A 16,450-nucleotide genomic window follows, 5' to 3' on the forward strand; every position below is an offset into this window, starting at 1 on the left:
TCTTGAGAGTCGGTGACTAAGTCTCAGAAAGACTTCAACCAATATAAATTTGCCCTCCAAAAATACAATTCCTGCCTCCACACTGCCAAGAAAACCTATTTTATCACTCTCGATAACAACTTCTCATTCAGTACCCGTCAATTCTTTTGTACCCTAAATTCTCCTTTGTCCTCCACTGCCTCCATCTACTAACTCACTCACTGCCCAGGAGATCACCAATTACTTCATAAATAAGATTGATACAATTCATGATAAGATCTCCAAGGCACAGATATCTCCCCTGCTTAATAACCCATGTCCACAGGTACACTCAACACTTCCTTCATTCAAGTCCACTACTATTGATGAGGTTGGTAAACTTTTTTCTAAAGTCCACCTGGCCCCTGGACACTGTTCCCTCTCAAATACTGTGTTCACCCTCTGGCTCTATTCTACACTCTCTAACTCACATCTTCAATCTCTCCCTCTCTTCTGGCATCTTCCCTAACTTTCCAAAACATGCACTAATCACCTCCATACTTAAAAAGCCTTCATTGGACCCCACCAATCTTACCAACCTACACCCCATCTCTTCGCTCCCCTTTTCCTCTAAACTTGAACACTTGGTCTACAACCAACTGACTGACCACTTCATTAAAAATTACCTTCTTGATTCCTTTCAGTTCTCAATACTCCACAGAAACTGCTCTCCTAAAACTCACAAATCATTTACTAGTGACTAAAAGCAATGGACACTATTCTGTACTCCCATTTCTGGACCTTTCGGCTGCCTTTGATATAGTTCACCACCCCCTCCTCCTCAAAGAAACGACTCCTTTGGTCTCTGCCATCGTACTCTTCATTGGTTCTCTTCCTACCTATCCAGCTGCACTTTCAGTGTCACAATTCTACTTCCCCCTCTCCTCTTCCTTTCTCTGTAACTGTCTCCCAAGGTTCTGTTCTTGGACCTCTCCTATTCTTGATCTATACCACCTCCCTGATCTGATACCACCTACCTGATCATTTTGAGTTCATTTCTTTGCTGACAACACCCAAATCTATCTCTCTACCCCTCAGCGCACTCAATCAGTCTCCTCACGCATCATTAATGTACTGACTGACATATCAGTCAGGATTCACACTACTTCTTCAAATTCAATCTATCCAAAACTGAGCTCATAATATTTCCTCCCCCATGCTTCCCTTCTCATGACTTCTCTGTCAAGATCAATGGCACAATCATTAACCCCCCCCCCTCCCCATGCCAGGTTACTAGGTGTAATCCTGGACTGTAAACTTTTCTTTCAGTCCCACATCCAATCACTTTCCAAAGCTTGCTGCCTCAACCTCAGCAACATCTCCAAAATATGCCCCTTCCTAACCAATAACACCAGACAGCCTCTAATTCACTCTCTGGTCATCTCTCACCTCGACTAATGCAACTCCCTCCTCACTGGAATACCTTTACATAGACTATACCCCCTTCATTCCATCATGAATGCTGCTGCCAGACTCATCCACTTTATCAACTGTTCAAAGAAAAAGAAAAAACAGCAGCACTTTCTAAGCATAGTAGTAGCGAAACATGTTTTAATAAAAGATCATATAGCAACTCACAAAAGTAGTACTTGAACAAAGAACATCAAAAGTAAGCCATCTCTCGCTGGGTGGTCCGGACCGCTGTTATAGGTATCTGTCCAAAGGTGTGTGGTCATGCTGGGTGGGCAGGTAGACCGAGGGCGTTAGACTTCTGTCGCTTGAACTGGTGAGGTCACTGGATGCGGAGGGAGGAGGCTGATAGTCGGCGCACATTTGGAGAATGCGTGCTCCTTCCTCAAGCCGCGATTTTATTAGTTTAACCTCTTGTGAGAAACAACAACTGTTGGATCCCTTTTACTCTATGTGGCTTTTATTATACCTTATAGATCCCCTTACTGGCTCTGGCAGTGTGGTCCTTGCTGGTCCATTGGGGCGTTGCTGCCTGTCCTCTCTCAGGTGTGTCACTTGGAAAGCATCCTCACCTAATTTTGTATGAGCATCTTTCAACTACTATCTGATATGGTGCAATTTGTAAGTGTATGAGTAAACCAGCCCCTTTCACATATTCCTATTTTGATATTATGTACTATGTTGTTTGTATTAATTTGATGCTTTGATGTGTTTTAGACCTGACATTTTTATTCCCTGAAGAAGGAAACATGAGTTCCGAAATGCGTTGTATTTGTCTGGATGCCATCATTGTTCAAGCCTTTTTGAGCTGCTAGCTCACTTGTCAGTTGATGTAATACAGACTGTCAAGTTACAGTCAGGTCCATAAATATTGGGACATCGACACAATTCTAATATTTTTGGCTCTATATACCACCACAATGGATTTGAAATGAAACAAATAAGATGTGCTTTAACTGCAGACTGTCAGCTTTAATTTGAGGGTATTTACATCCAAATCAGGTGAATGGTGTAGGAATTACAATAGTTTGCATATGTGCCTCCCACTTGTTAAGGGACCAAAAGTAATGGGACAGAATAATAATCATAAATCAAACTTTCACTTTTTAATACTTGGTTGCAAATCCTTTGCAGTCAATTACAGCCTGAAGTCTGGAACGCATAGACATCACCAGACGCTGGGTTTCATCCCTGGTGATGCTCTGCCAGGCCTCTACTGCAACTGTCTTCAGTTCCTGCTTGTTCTTGGGGCATTTTCCCTTCAGTTTTGTCTTCAGCAAGTGAAATGCATGCTCAATCGGATTCAGGTCAGGTGATTGACTTGGCCATTGCATAACATTCCACATCTTTCCCTTAAAAAACTATTTGGTTGCTTTTGCAGTCTGCTTTGGGTCATTGTCCATCTGCACTGTGCAGCAGCGTCCAATGAGTTGTGAAGCATTTGGCTGAATATGAGCAGATAATATTCCCGAAACACTTCAGAATTCATCCTGCTGCTTTTGTCAGCAGTTACATCATCAATGAATACAAGAGAACTAGTTCCATTGGCAGCCATACATGCCCACGCCATGACTCTACCACCACCATGCTTCACTGATGAGGTGGTATGCTTAGGATCATGAGCAGTTCCTTTCCTTCTCCATACTCTTCTCTTCCCATCACTCTGGTACAAGTTGATCTTGGTCTCATCTGTCCATAGGATGTTGTTCCAGAACTGTGAAGGCTTTTTTAGATGTCGTTTGGCAAACTCTAATCTGGCCTTCCTGTTTTTGAGGCTCACCAATGGTTTACATCTTGTGGTGAACCCTCTGTATTCACTCTGGTGAAGTCTTCTCTTGATTGTTGACCTTAACACACATACACCTACCTCCTGGAGAGTGTTCTTGATCTGGCCAACTGTTGTGAAGGGTGTTTTCTTCACCAGGGAAAGAATTCTTTGGTCATCCACCACAGTTGTTGTCCGTGGTCTTCCGGGTCTTTTGGTGTTGCTGAGCTCACCGGTGCGTTCCTTCTTTTTAAGAATGTTCCAAACAGTTGTTTTGGCCACGCCTAATGTTTTTGCTATCTCTCTGATGGGTTTGTTTTGTTTTTTCAGCCTAATGATGGCTTGCTTCACTGATAGTGACAGCTCTTTGGATCTCATCTTGAGAGTTGACCGCAACAGATTCCAAATGCAAATAGCACACTTGAAATGAACTCTGGACCTTTTATCTGCTCATTGTAATTGGGATAATGAGGGAATAACACACACCTGGCCATGGAACAGCTGAGAAGCCAATTGTCCCATTACTTTTGGTCCCTTAACAAGTAGGAGGCACATATGCAAACTGTTATAATTCCTACACCGTTCACCTGATTTGGATGTAAATACCCTCAAATTAAAGCTGACAGTCTGCAGTTAAAGCACATCTTGTTAGTTTCAATTCAAATCCATTGTGGTGGTGTATAGAGCCAAACATTTTAGAATTGTGTTGATGTCCCAATATTTATGGACCTGACTGTATATGCACATTGTACATGTCATTCTATTTTAGTCATTAACCAATATACTGTAGTCCAATTCGATTGAATCTCTCAATTCTTTTTACTAAAACAAAATATTTTTTGTAATAAATATCTACTGTTTTATATTTCTATACACATACTGTTTTTTTGCAGCATGGTCTCTACTGAAAACAGCCAGTGCCCCAGTTTACCCTCCTTCCATCCCAGGCCCTGGGTCCCAGCAAGCCAGCACTCTACTTCAGCGGAGTTCCAGCTTCAGCCTGTCCCACTTCTTCCCCACCACAGGCCCTGTCTCTGCTAAGCCATTCTCCCCCACTCAGCATCACGTCCCAGTGGACGGCACTTACGGGAGTCCCTGCAAGTGCTTCCGGAGCTATGCCAAACATGGCATCTCCAGCATTCCTCCAGATGTGCCCGGGATGCTGGGGATGCTGTGTTTGCATAGCACTGGTGAGGATGGCATCAGCAGAATTTATGCTGATGCTGGCCCTCATAGTGTCACCCCTCTGGCAGGTGTCACCGCACTACGGTCCTATCCCCCGGCATACTCACCTGCAGGACTTTTCCTGAGTCTCTCCCAACCTATGGAAATCCCTACTCCAATCAGTCTGGCTATCTCCTATTCTGTCCACTTTTTAGGTGATCCCTGAAAACCTCTGTCTTCAGAGAAGCCAATCCTGCTCCAACTAAAAACTGTATTTCCACTTTCTCCATCAACTGATCTCCCACACTTATTACCTTTTATATCACTTGACCCTCCCTTTTAGACTGTAAGCTCTAATGAGCAGGGCCATCTGAATCTGTCTCTATTGAATTGTATTGTAACTGTACTGTCTGTCTTCATGTTGGTGCTGTATAATTCATGTATAATAATAATAAAATGTATGTACGTTTAATTAAAATGCATTCTTTAAAAAACATTCAAAGGGGGATCTATTCCTTTAGCACCCTATCCAAAGCTAAGACTTTTTTTTGGCTTGCCATATACTTTTCCAATGTAGGTGTCCTACTTTATGTTCACTCACCAATGAATATTTCCAAAATTCATCATACATGTTGCACTATTACCAAATACTGATCATTTCTACTACTGGAGTCACTAGTTGACAAAACAATATTAAAACTAAAAAATATAAAAATATTTATGTATATTTTTTTGTTTTTTACAAAACCCATAAGATATAGCATGCATTCTTACGTTTTCTAAAAACAATCCTTTTTATTGTGATACAGCATAGTACACTCAGAATACACTCCTGCTGACTGTAAACTTTTGTATGCAACCTAAAGCATTGAATTGCATTTACATTAGGTGGTGTCCCCTTTGGACTATATATGGTGTAGATTGTTGAGCAAACCTCTGGTTTTCTTTGCACACAAACTACAAGACCCTGGTGATGACCTCCTTATTGTCCTTCTCTAAAGGCTTACACAAGATAAATGTAATATTTAAAGGAAAGGAAGAGCAGACTACTAGCCCTGTAGCCCACCCTATGCCCCATATTATGCTGTATGTATTTTCCATGAACTCAACCTGCTGGCCTCTACTACTCTCATGAAAATTCCTGAACATGTATGTCTGCCTATATATACAGTCATGGCCGAAATTGTTGGCACCCTTGATATTTTTCCTGAAAATCAAGTATTTCACACAAAAAAGGTATTGCATTAACACATGTTTTGCTATACACATGTTTATTCCCTTTGTATGTATTGGAACAAATATAAAACAGAGGCAGAAAAGCAAATATGACATAATGTCACACAAAACCCCAAAAATGGGCTGGACAAAAGTATTGGCACCCTTAACTTAATATTTGGTTGCACACCCTTTGGAAAACATAACTGAAATCAGTCGCTTCCTATAACCATCAATAAGCTTCTGACACCTCTCACCCGGAATTTTGGACCACTCTTCCTTTGCAAACAGCTCCAGGTCTCTCTTATTGGAAGGACACCTTTTCCCAACAGCAATTTTAAGATCTCTCCACAGGTGTTCAATGGGATTTAGATCTGGGCTCATTGCTGGCCACTTCAGAACTCTCCAGCGCTTCTTTGCCATCCATTTCTGAGTGCTTTTTGACGTATGTTTGGGGTCATTGTCCTGCTGGAAGACCCAGGATCTTGGACGCAAACCCAGCTTTCTGACACTGGGCCCTACAGTGCGACCCAAAATCCTTTGGTAATCCTCAGATTTCATGATGCCTTGCACACAGTCAAGGCACCCAGTGCCAGAGGCAGCAAAACAACCCCAAAACATCATTGAACCTCCACCATATTTTACCGTAGGTACTGTGTTTTGTTCTTTGTAGGCCTCATTCCGTTTTCGGTAAACAGTAGAATGATGTGCTTTACCGAAAAGCTCTATCTTGGTCTCATCTGTCCACAAGACGTTTTCCCAGAAGGCTTTTGGCTTACTCAAGTACATTTTGGCAAACTGTAGTCTTGCTTTTTTATGTCTCTGTGTCAGCAGTGGGGTCCTCCTGGGTCTCCTGCCATAGCGTTTCATTTCATTTAAATGTCGACGGATAGTTCGCGCTGACACTGATGCTCCCTGAGCCTGCAGGACAGCTTGAATGTCTTTGGAACATGTTTGGGGCTGCTTATCCACCATCCGGACTATTCTGCGTTGCAATCTTTCATCAATTTTCCTCATCCGTCCACGACCAGGGAGATTAGCTACAGTGCCATGGGTTGCAAACTTCTTGATAATGTTGCGCACTGTGGACAAAGGCAAATCTAGTTCTCTGGAGATGGACTTGTAACCTTGAGATTGTTGATATTTTGCCACAATTTTGGTTCTCAGGTCCTCAGACAGTTCTCGTCTCCTCTTTCTGTTGTCCATGCTTAGTGTGGCACAGACAGACACACAATGCAAAGGTTAAGTGAACGTCTCTCCTTTTTATCTGCTTTCAGGTGTGATTTCTATATTGCCCACACCTGTTACTTGCCCCAGGTGAGTTTACAGGAGCATCACATGCTTGTAACATTCTTATTTATCCGCAGTTGTGAAAGGGTGCCAATACTTTTGTCCAGCCCATTTTTGGAGGTTTGTGTGACATTATGTCGAATTTGCTTTCTTTCCTCCCTTTTTTTGTTTTGTCCCAATACACACAAAGGGAATAAACATGTGTATAGCAAAACATGTGTTAATGCAATACGTTTCGTGAGAAATACATGATTTCCTGGAGAAATATCAAGGGTGCCAACAATTTCGGCCATGACTGTATATATGCAGCTTCATATATAGTAAAATATACCTAGTAGCAAAATTCCTGTGTGGAAAGTGTCAGATGGATTTGCCATCCTTTGTCTAATGCCAGAGTACAAAATCTGAACGTATTGCTTCTCTTTGAGTGATGTTACTTCCCCAGAACTAGTATGGAACATAGAAACATTGAAATTTGAGGAAGAAAAAGCCAGAGTGGTCAATAATGTCTGCCCCTTTTTCACCATTTGGGAAGGGGGTATTTATTTTATTTTCTTTGTTTTTGTTGTCCTAAACATGTTTGAATTCCCTTACTGTTAATTGACATACCACCTCTACTGGAAATACAGTATGTATTGTTGGTTCTTTAAAAAATGATAGTTCCAATCTGAAGATTCTTGCACAGATATTTTGCTTAAAGTGACACTAATATCCGTATTTTCCAAAAATAATTCCTACACATTCACTACTTAATGACCATCAAATCTATTTTTCATAAAATCGTTCCCTGCTGTATTTTCTAGCCTCCTTGTAACATCCTCCATTAGCTTTCATTGGTTTGAAATGAGCACTGCACGTTAGTTGCTGTCATGTGCACTTCTCTATGCACATCCCACATCCTATAGTCCATAGTCCATATCCGCTAGTCAATCTTAGAAGGAAGCAAGAGAAGGTGGCTATGTTTCTTCATACAGTAGAGTCATTGAGAATGAACTTAGCCACCCTCTAACAAACAGAATAGGAAGTCAGATCACAGCAGCAAAAAAAAAAAAAATGTAGAGATTTGGAGGTCGCTGAGAGCAAAAGAAGGTACTTGTTTTAGTTAAGAATGTATACCTAAATAGAATAGTTTTTTTAAGCCAGAGTTTCGTGTCACTTTAAGTAGGTCAAACACGTGTAATTGGGCACATTGTTACACTATCACTTGTTACAGTACCTCCAGTTTCCTCTGTGTCCTTGTCATTTATTAATGATTCATCCATCTGCTTGTCTGATTCAGAAGGAAGAACTATTAGACAAGGGTCTTCAGTAGATGTTTCCTTCATCTAAAGCCACATAGGTAAAATATAAATAAATAATAAACAAACACAAATCATATTACAGTGAACTTTAGTTTTGTCACAAAATGGAATATAAAAAAACATATTATGGGTTGGAACTGTATGCCACATTAATTTTTTATCACTGCACTTATTACAGCAAGGTACTGAAATCACTGTTATTTAAGATTACATTTTCTGGCATTTATTTGTAAATTTTCTGTTTTTTTTTCAGTTACCAAAAGCAAAACTGATGTGCAAAGTACAGTAACACCCATGTACAACTTTAAATACTGAATAACGACTTTCACTGTCATAGAGGAGTTTCTATTTTTTAGGGCCCCAGGAGCTAATCCATATCCTCTAAAGAATACAGCCTGTAAGCTCAGCACAAGGAAACCTGAAGTACGGCTCGTGTCACACTGGCAATTTATGGCAGTGATTTGTAGCAGCTAAGGAATATCTCTCCTTGGTGTTTTTGTTGCTAGGAAAAAAAATAAATTGTAGTCATTGAAAGGTCTGTGTCACTGAAATTCTAAGTGATATGCAGACAATTAGTGATTGATTGACTTTTTGCAGCATTTTGAACTAGCAAAATAACTGCCAGCTTCAGTAGTTACCAATGCTGCTGCTGATGACCATGGCAAAACCTGTGTTTTGTAGCTCCAAAGAAAGCTTTGTAACCAGCTAAAATATCAACTCTGTATCCAGCAACAATTTGTCAGGGAAGTTAAACAGAGAGATTTGTAGATGCTAGTGTGAGATTGTCCTACCACTTTTTATTGTTCAATAAAAAAACTGAGTACTGGTTTTAATGATTGGCATATTAAAACATCTTAACTTTATTCAGTGTTGTAGGAAAAATGTCCTTAATGATTTTTAACCTTTCTTAGCACGCAACACTAAGTAACAGATGCAGCAGGTTTACAGCCCAGTTGACCGGAATTTCATCCCTCAGGTCCTTTGTATGTAGCATTACTGATTTTTCAAGAGAAATATAAATACTGCTAGCTGCCAATACTAACAAAACTTATTTTTTTTAGGATTTGAAATAAATCCGTAATCATTAGTTTTGCTGTGCACAAAAAAAAAAGCTGCTTATATGATCAATAATTCTCCATCATGGAACAAACAGTGCAGGGAATATAGATTGTTGTAATATGCTATTGGACAGACATACACAAAGCAGATCAGCGCTACAGTACACTTTTATGGAACCAAGGAAAACTATGCTTAAAAGGAACCATTATAAACAGTAACTTATTCCCAGTTCTGTGAGGAGGCCTGAGGGACACAGCTTGCAATGGTCTTATTTTACTAATATGGATGAGTTAACGTACTCCATAATATTATATAATGATACATTTCTCTTAAAAATGTTTCATTTACTAATACGTTTTCGGTACATAATCTTGTCACAAGGAAAGGGGATTGTTGAAAGTTTTAATTTTCACAAATATAGATATTGGGCTTGATTTATTAAAGACAGATAGGCTGCTCACTTTGTACGAAAAATTGTTTGCTTGCTTTGCAAAATGAATTTTCACTACATTTATTAAGCTAAGAGAAAATTCCATTGCAAAGTTAAGTAATTCCCCTGAAAAGTAAACTGCCTATTTGCATTTAGTAAATCAACCCCATTATCTCACAAAAGGGATTTCCCTGTTCTCTTTAATAGACATCTTTACTGAAATTCAAAATTTAAGCTAGTGTTGTTTCAAAGTGTCTCTGTCACCATTGTTCAAGAAAATCCATCCTGCAAAGGCAGACAGTTATACTCACCTGTGTTCTTTGAGCTACCTCTGTAGAAAGATCTTCTGCATCCACCCCAGGCATTTTTCCAGAGGCTGTAGCTCTTGAACAGAGCAAAGAACAGGTGGCAGGACATGTATATATAACTGTCTTTTACTACTGTTTATTTTTATTTTTTAATCTTTAAAATTTAGATAATGTTGCTTTAAGGAGCAATAACCCATACAATATTATTTGATAGCTATTGTATTTTATTCCTTGGCACTAGAAACGTATATCTGACAGTTATATGTGAAAATTAACTGATGGTCTTCTGCCATTTCTTGCTGCATTTGCTGTTTTCTTCAAAGTGTTACCTGTATTTTTAATTAAAATATGGTACATAATGTAAGCTTCACATCTGTGCAAATGGGGCCTATTTGAAAAGACTGGGAAAGGTATTTTCTCAGTTTTAGAATAAAAACTTGTGAAACAAAACTGAAGTGTGAAAAGAAAATTTGAAAAGACAAAATGACTTAAAGCAAAGCCGGCAAAATGAAGCAAAACCGAAATAAGATATTTCCTTAAGGAAATGTATATTGTTAGCTTTCCTATTACAAAGCATGGTGTAATTTCTCCATAAAATTTTTGGCAAAAAAGACAGTGGAACATTTTTATAGATTGGCAAAATATATCTATGAAATGTTTTCCACTGGGTTCCTTTGTCAAACAATCTGAAAGTGAGCACAAAACTCATTTTAGAGCACTTTTAACAGAAGGAAAACAGTAAAACGGAACATTTCCAATTTTCAAGATATCAATTTCAACCTTTTACAAATAAATAAAAATTCAATCATTTCAACATGCAATACCTGAAAAACATCTACCTTAGTCTTGTCCTTTGTATCAGTGGCTGAGTCAAATAGTTTCAAGAAAAAATCGAAGGTGAAATAATATTCCTGAGCCAAAGATCTCAGAGACTTTAAGATTGAATATAACACAGCCCCTTGTTGAGCTATGGGGTACAATGTTTCTCTCACTTGCAGCACGTCATTGAGATGTGATCTGGCTTTCTCCAACTCATATGAAATCTTCAAAAGGAAAATAAAAATATCAAAGTAATATTTCTGTCTTAAAGGTGTTTTTCATGTTTACTTACAGTAGAAATAAAAATTGTCTATTTTCTTTCAACTTATTGGGTTGATTTACTAAAGGCAAATAGAACGCTCACTTTGCAAAGGAAGTTGCACTTTACAGAGGAATTTTCTCCAGCTTAGTGAACGAAGTGAAGTTCTGCCGACTTCCATTATCCCATTATGTGCAAGCAAAAATGCTGTGGGGATTTGTTGTTTTGTTTCATTTTGTTTTTTAAATTTTACTTGCACGTGAGTGGGTATTCTTTGCAAAGTGACGTTTTACTGCTCTGGGGCAAAGAGAACAGCTTATTTGCCTTTAGCAAATTAACCCCTAGGATTCAAGCAAAGCAACAGACATCCCTCACTTGGATCTTCTAGCATTGAGCTGATTGATACCCTTCATGCTCATGTTAAGGGTACAAGCTGTCACTGAATTGTCCACATTTTCTGAATGTCGCTGCAACCAAGGATTTATGTTGATACTGTAGCACTGTAGCCATTGGGATTAGGCTCACAATCTTACAGCATTTTGGGGTTGAAGTCTTGATTTAATCTTGTTGCACTGCATACCTTTGTGCCTCTTCATCCTCCTGAAGTTCAAGAACACTTTAAAAGTTAGAATGTTTCTGGTTGTTTAGTAACACAATGTAGAGAATAATGAGGATGTGCTAAGTGCAAAAAACATTATCAGTCAGATTTTAGATTACCATTACTAGAAATGTTAAATTTGGTAGATATGGGCTTTGGCAATGTGTGCATCTACAGTATACTGCTTTCTGACATGTTTCATTGCATACATCTGTGTATATTTGCAGTAGTTAAAATATATTAAGATTGAGACCTCCTTTGGGACAATTCAAGACTGATGAAGGAGATAATCTACTGCCAGTATGTCCAGTGCTATACAAATGAGTACATTCTTATATAAAATGCTGGATTTGTTCTGCGCACCACTTACTTTTTTCTTTTCCTTTGAAATAGCAATAATATTAATGTCACTGTTCACATTGTTTAATTGCAGAGAAATAAAACATTCTCTACTTTTCTTTTCCAGCTCCTTTATGCTCCTTTGATAGTCCAGGATAAAGTTGGCTGTTTCCTGAAAAGCAAATCAGGTGCATGCATTACTCTTAATAATAAACTATCTAAAGCCTCCAAGAATCTCAAGGGTATGTTACTCAGATATAAAATTTCAAAAATGTTTAACATGATAAATGTGCAACCCGGCTTTTATTGGGGAGGTTTTTGGGGCACAGACAACAGTTCCTTTAGTCCACAGATCCACACCAGACACAGCAGCACAGTACAGTTCTCTGGAAGGCAATATGGAAAAACAGGGGTATGGTAATCCACAGGATTAATCCATACAGGAGGCTCCAGGCAGGGAAGGGTTAAGTCCAGGCAGGTTCACGGAGAACAAGGGGTTAAGTCCAGGCAGGTTCATGGAGAGCAAGGAGTTAAGTCCAGGCAGGGGATAGATCCAGCCAGGCAGATTCACGGGGACAGTAGAAGATTCCTCCACAGTGCAGGGATTCCAAGCAGCACAGACAGTCCGGGAGATGATGATGAGGATGGGGGATGGTCAGATGAGGGAAGCTGGCACTCATCGCAGCCTTCCCTCACACACACACCCAGGAGAACACAAAGGGGGGGGGTTTCCTGCTCACCCTTAAGTATAGAGCTGGGCGCCTTGTTGGTAACTGGAGATTTCCTGTCGGGTTACCATGGCAACGGGCCCTGTCTCCCAAGTCTCCAGACCTGCCCAAGGAGCCCAGGAATTTGTGCATGAGGGGGAAGGGAGGAGGGGGCCTGTTTGTGGATTCCTTCAGCAGGGGGCCAGACTGCAATCCAGGGGGGTGAAGGGCTGCTGAGGGCTGCCTGTGTCAGGGACACGGAGGACTATAAGTCCCAGCATGGACGGGACAGAACAGTGAGGGGCTGCTGTGGGGTGGCAGGCAGCAAACCTGGAGGATGGGGAAGGAAGGACCAGCTCCGTGACAGTGATATATACAGCTGAAAGCGGTTCTAAAGGCAGAAGGTTTTTTACCTTCATGAATTCTATGCAAGAAGGTAAAAAAACTTTCTGGCTGCAGCCCCCCCCCCCCCCCCCCCATACCGCCCGCAATGTACATGAGAGTGGCAGCTCTTCTGGGTTTCTCTCTCCTCATTTGCTCACATTGCCAATGGCTCCTGCTGCTGTCAATCACAGCCAGTGAGCCAATGAGGAGAGAGCAGGGAGTGGGGCTGAGACACACTCTGTGTGTGAATGGACAAGAGCAAGAGGCTTGCTATCGGGGGTACATATCAAGGGGGAGGACCCAAAATAAAAAAGAATCGGGGCTTCTCTGTGCAGTGGTTTTGCAGGTAAGTATAACATGTTTGCTGTTAAAAAAATACAACCTTTAGAATCACTTGAAGTAAACATGGGAAACATTTAGACAAGAAACAATAACAAAAATGCATGCCCTGGATAAACACAAATCTACCGTAATTTACAGAAAAGTATCCACTTTTACTACTATGGCAACTTTTTCCATTAACCAAACCCAATTTCTCTTTGACTTTCCTTGGTTATTTCCACTTTGCATCATGGGCCCCTCCATGTACTTCTACTATATGTTATAGTTTTTTGTCGGTTGTCAGTTTGAAGCATGTTCTTTCATTCCTATAATACCCCTTTTAAATCTACATGTGGAAATGAGAATGACAATTTAGAAGTAATGGTACAGTAGTAGGATCCATATTTCTTTTTTTATTGACCAATTAACCTACAAACCTACAAAATCACACCCCAAACCCCCCCCCCCCCCCCACCACATCTTGTTTCTGAATTTAGCTAGTCTGCTTTTACAGAAATGATGTCACATCTCTAAAATAAATAAATAGAAAAACCCCAGTCATTACCAGTTCAAAGACCTGAACAGAGTCATAGCCAAAATCCAAGCAATATAACAAAAAGCAAAACTAGCCTCAGAAATTCCAACCCCTCTCGACAATATTCCAATTTTTTTTTTAATTGCTGGAATAGAGATTTAAGTTGTGCAACTGACACATTGGCAGATGCTTAAATATATCTTATGTGACATATATTATATTGTATATGATACCTTACCATTAACTTGCTATAGAGATTAGGCTGAAGTTTTGCAAAAACTCTTCTTAGCAACAATTCCAGCAAACTTCTTTCAGAAAAACTGTAATTAATAATAGTTGTACCACAGCTTATTTCAGTGTTAAAACTGGGTTCTAACTCATCAGCTTCAAGATATAGTCTGAAGTGGTCTGCACAAAGAAGCCTATGCCCATTGAAGGATATAATTGAGGAAGTATCTGAAACAAACAACAAAAAATTCCAAGTAAAACAAAAAAAATAGCCTTGCTTAATAAGGTTCATAGTTATATGTGCGTCTTTGCAACTGTAATAACTGCTGTTAATTAGAGTACTTTAAAAAATATTAGGTTTAGGTCCTGCACATCAAATCTGTCAATCATTTTCAGGTAATTGCCTAAAGATAGACAGAGTTGGGCATGTAATGAATAGTATTATGTACTGGACACACAAAAAGCCATGTGTGGCGGCCATGTTTTTCAGGTCCCAGGTCACGCATGCCATTTTTGTAAAATAGGGATACTTATATTGCAGCAGTGAATTCCTTTCCATAATTCCAGGAGTGCAGCTCCACAGCCTTGTAACTGAAGTCACATTTCTACAAGGGTCTGGAATTTCAAAGGACCTTATCTCTGCTTAGTGACAGCAGGACCCCTCTGCTGGCCATTACGTAGCAAATAACTATTGTTATGATTTGGGGGTTTAATAGCTCATTCGTGGTGCCAAAGTTCACTACACTCCAGAGGTACTTGTATGCCCACTTTTATTTAAAACAAAGCAAAGGTTTCCCAAACCAAAATCTGGCCAAAACTGCCTAATCACACAGTGGCATGGCCTCACCCTTCCACACTATTAACGAGAACCCTGCAACATGTCAGAGTTTGTTTACCCTCTCCCCATCTACTAACAATAAATATCTTGCTTTATCACTTTCCTCTGAGGGAATGGGGATTGACCCCATCGTAAAACTGTGACACAATCTTTCAGTTCTATAACACATGGTTTGCAGGGTAATTAAACCCATTAGGAGTACATGACTGCAATAAAATATCTTATCATGGCTAAGAGATATAGTAAAAGTGAGCAAACATTTTTGTCTACCTCATCCTGTGAAGAAAAACTTCAGTGTATTTTATAACTTCTGAAATAATAACAGTACATCCAGAATAAGGACATATTTACTTCTTTTGTACCACTAGCCTCCTAGATTGTAAGCTCCAAGGAGCAGGGCCCTCCTATCCCTCTTGTATTGAACTGTATTGTTGCTGTATTGTCTCCCATTATATTGTAAAGCGCTGAGCAAACTGTTGGCGCTATATAAATCCTCTATAATAATAATATCCATTAATTAGCTGCATTTTAAGTCCTAACACATTATGTCTCCTAGGTAAGTAGACATCTGACCCCCCCCCCCCATATTTATAATAATTTAAAAGGCAATTTCACACTGGACAATAATATGCAAGTTTGCAGACTGTCATTATAAATTATATATAGATATTAATACCTATAGAAAACTGTATCTTGGCCAAGGTGAGAGAGCCACTATACCATCTTGCTTGTTGATTGGACTCTGCAGAGCCAGGACTATAAGGGTAAGTTCACTTTTTGCACAAAAATAATAAATGCACATTTTTTTTCAAGTAAGAAAATGTGCATTTATTATTTTTGTCTGCAGGAGCCTGTAAAGTATTGCACCAGTAACAAGCAGATCGCTGGTGCCATGGAGGTCTCCTACAGATCTGTCAGTATATCTGCTTGCCCATAGGGGATGTGCGGGCAAGCAGGTATACTGACAGGAAAAATCAATTAACTACCACAGTGCTCCACGGTGCCATGGTAGTTCATTGGAAACTACAAGCCAACATCGGTCGTTTGTGTGTTCGTCGAACACGCGAATGGTAAGGGTGTTTGGTGGGTTGTTCTCCTGCTGCACCCCACAATGCACCGCCCCCTGACAGTGCATTGTGATTGGCCAAAGCAATCCACCTGACCACAGGTCGGGTGCAATTCTTTAACCAATCACAGCGCATGATGACGTCATCACAGTATTTAAGAACTATCATCCCGGCGCAGCTGTCAGACGGCGGGAGCCAGCGTCTCCAGAGGAGCATTTTTTTTTCTTTTTTCAGGTTGGTGTTGGGCATCGTGATTGACATTGGATCTACTTCAGGGGACATTTTTTAAATTTTTGTTTTTAATAAAGGACTTGTCAAAGACTGTCTGATATTTTTTACACTACACTTTTTTTTGTGAATGATTAGCGGTACCATGTACCCCATACTCATTCACA

The 16,450-nt window shown here is 39.9% G+C and overlaps 1 protein-coding gene across 1 annotated transcript in view; it reads right to left on the reverse strand.

Moving 5' to 3' along the window:
- Positions 1-16,450, reverse strand: part of LOC149443674 (uncharacterized) — a 627,829-nt gene that overhangs the window by 240,505 nt on the left and 370,874 nt on the right. The window contains 4 exon segments of the mRNA XM_089655378.1: positions 8,079-8,187; positions 10,785-11,003; positions 12,007-12,147; positions 14,161-14,378. Of these exon segments, the coding sequence (XP_089511504.1) occupies positions 8,079-8,187; positions 10,785-11,003; positions 12,007-12,147; positions 14,161-14,378 (687 nt within the window).

The sequence above is a fragment of the Staurois parvus genome, unplaced genomic scaffold (assembly GCF_062004578.1).
Source record: "Staurois parvus isolate SC_StPar_1 unplaced genomic scaffold, SC_StPar_1.0 ptg000839l, whole genome shotgun sequence".
NCBI lineage: Eukaryota > Metazoa > Chordata > Amphibia > Anura > Ranidae > Staurois > Staurois parvus.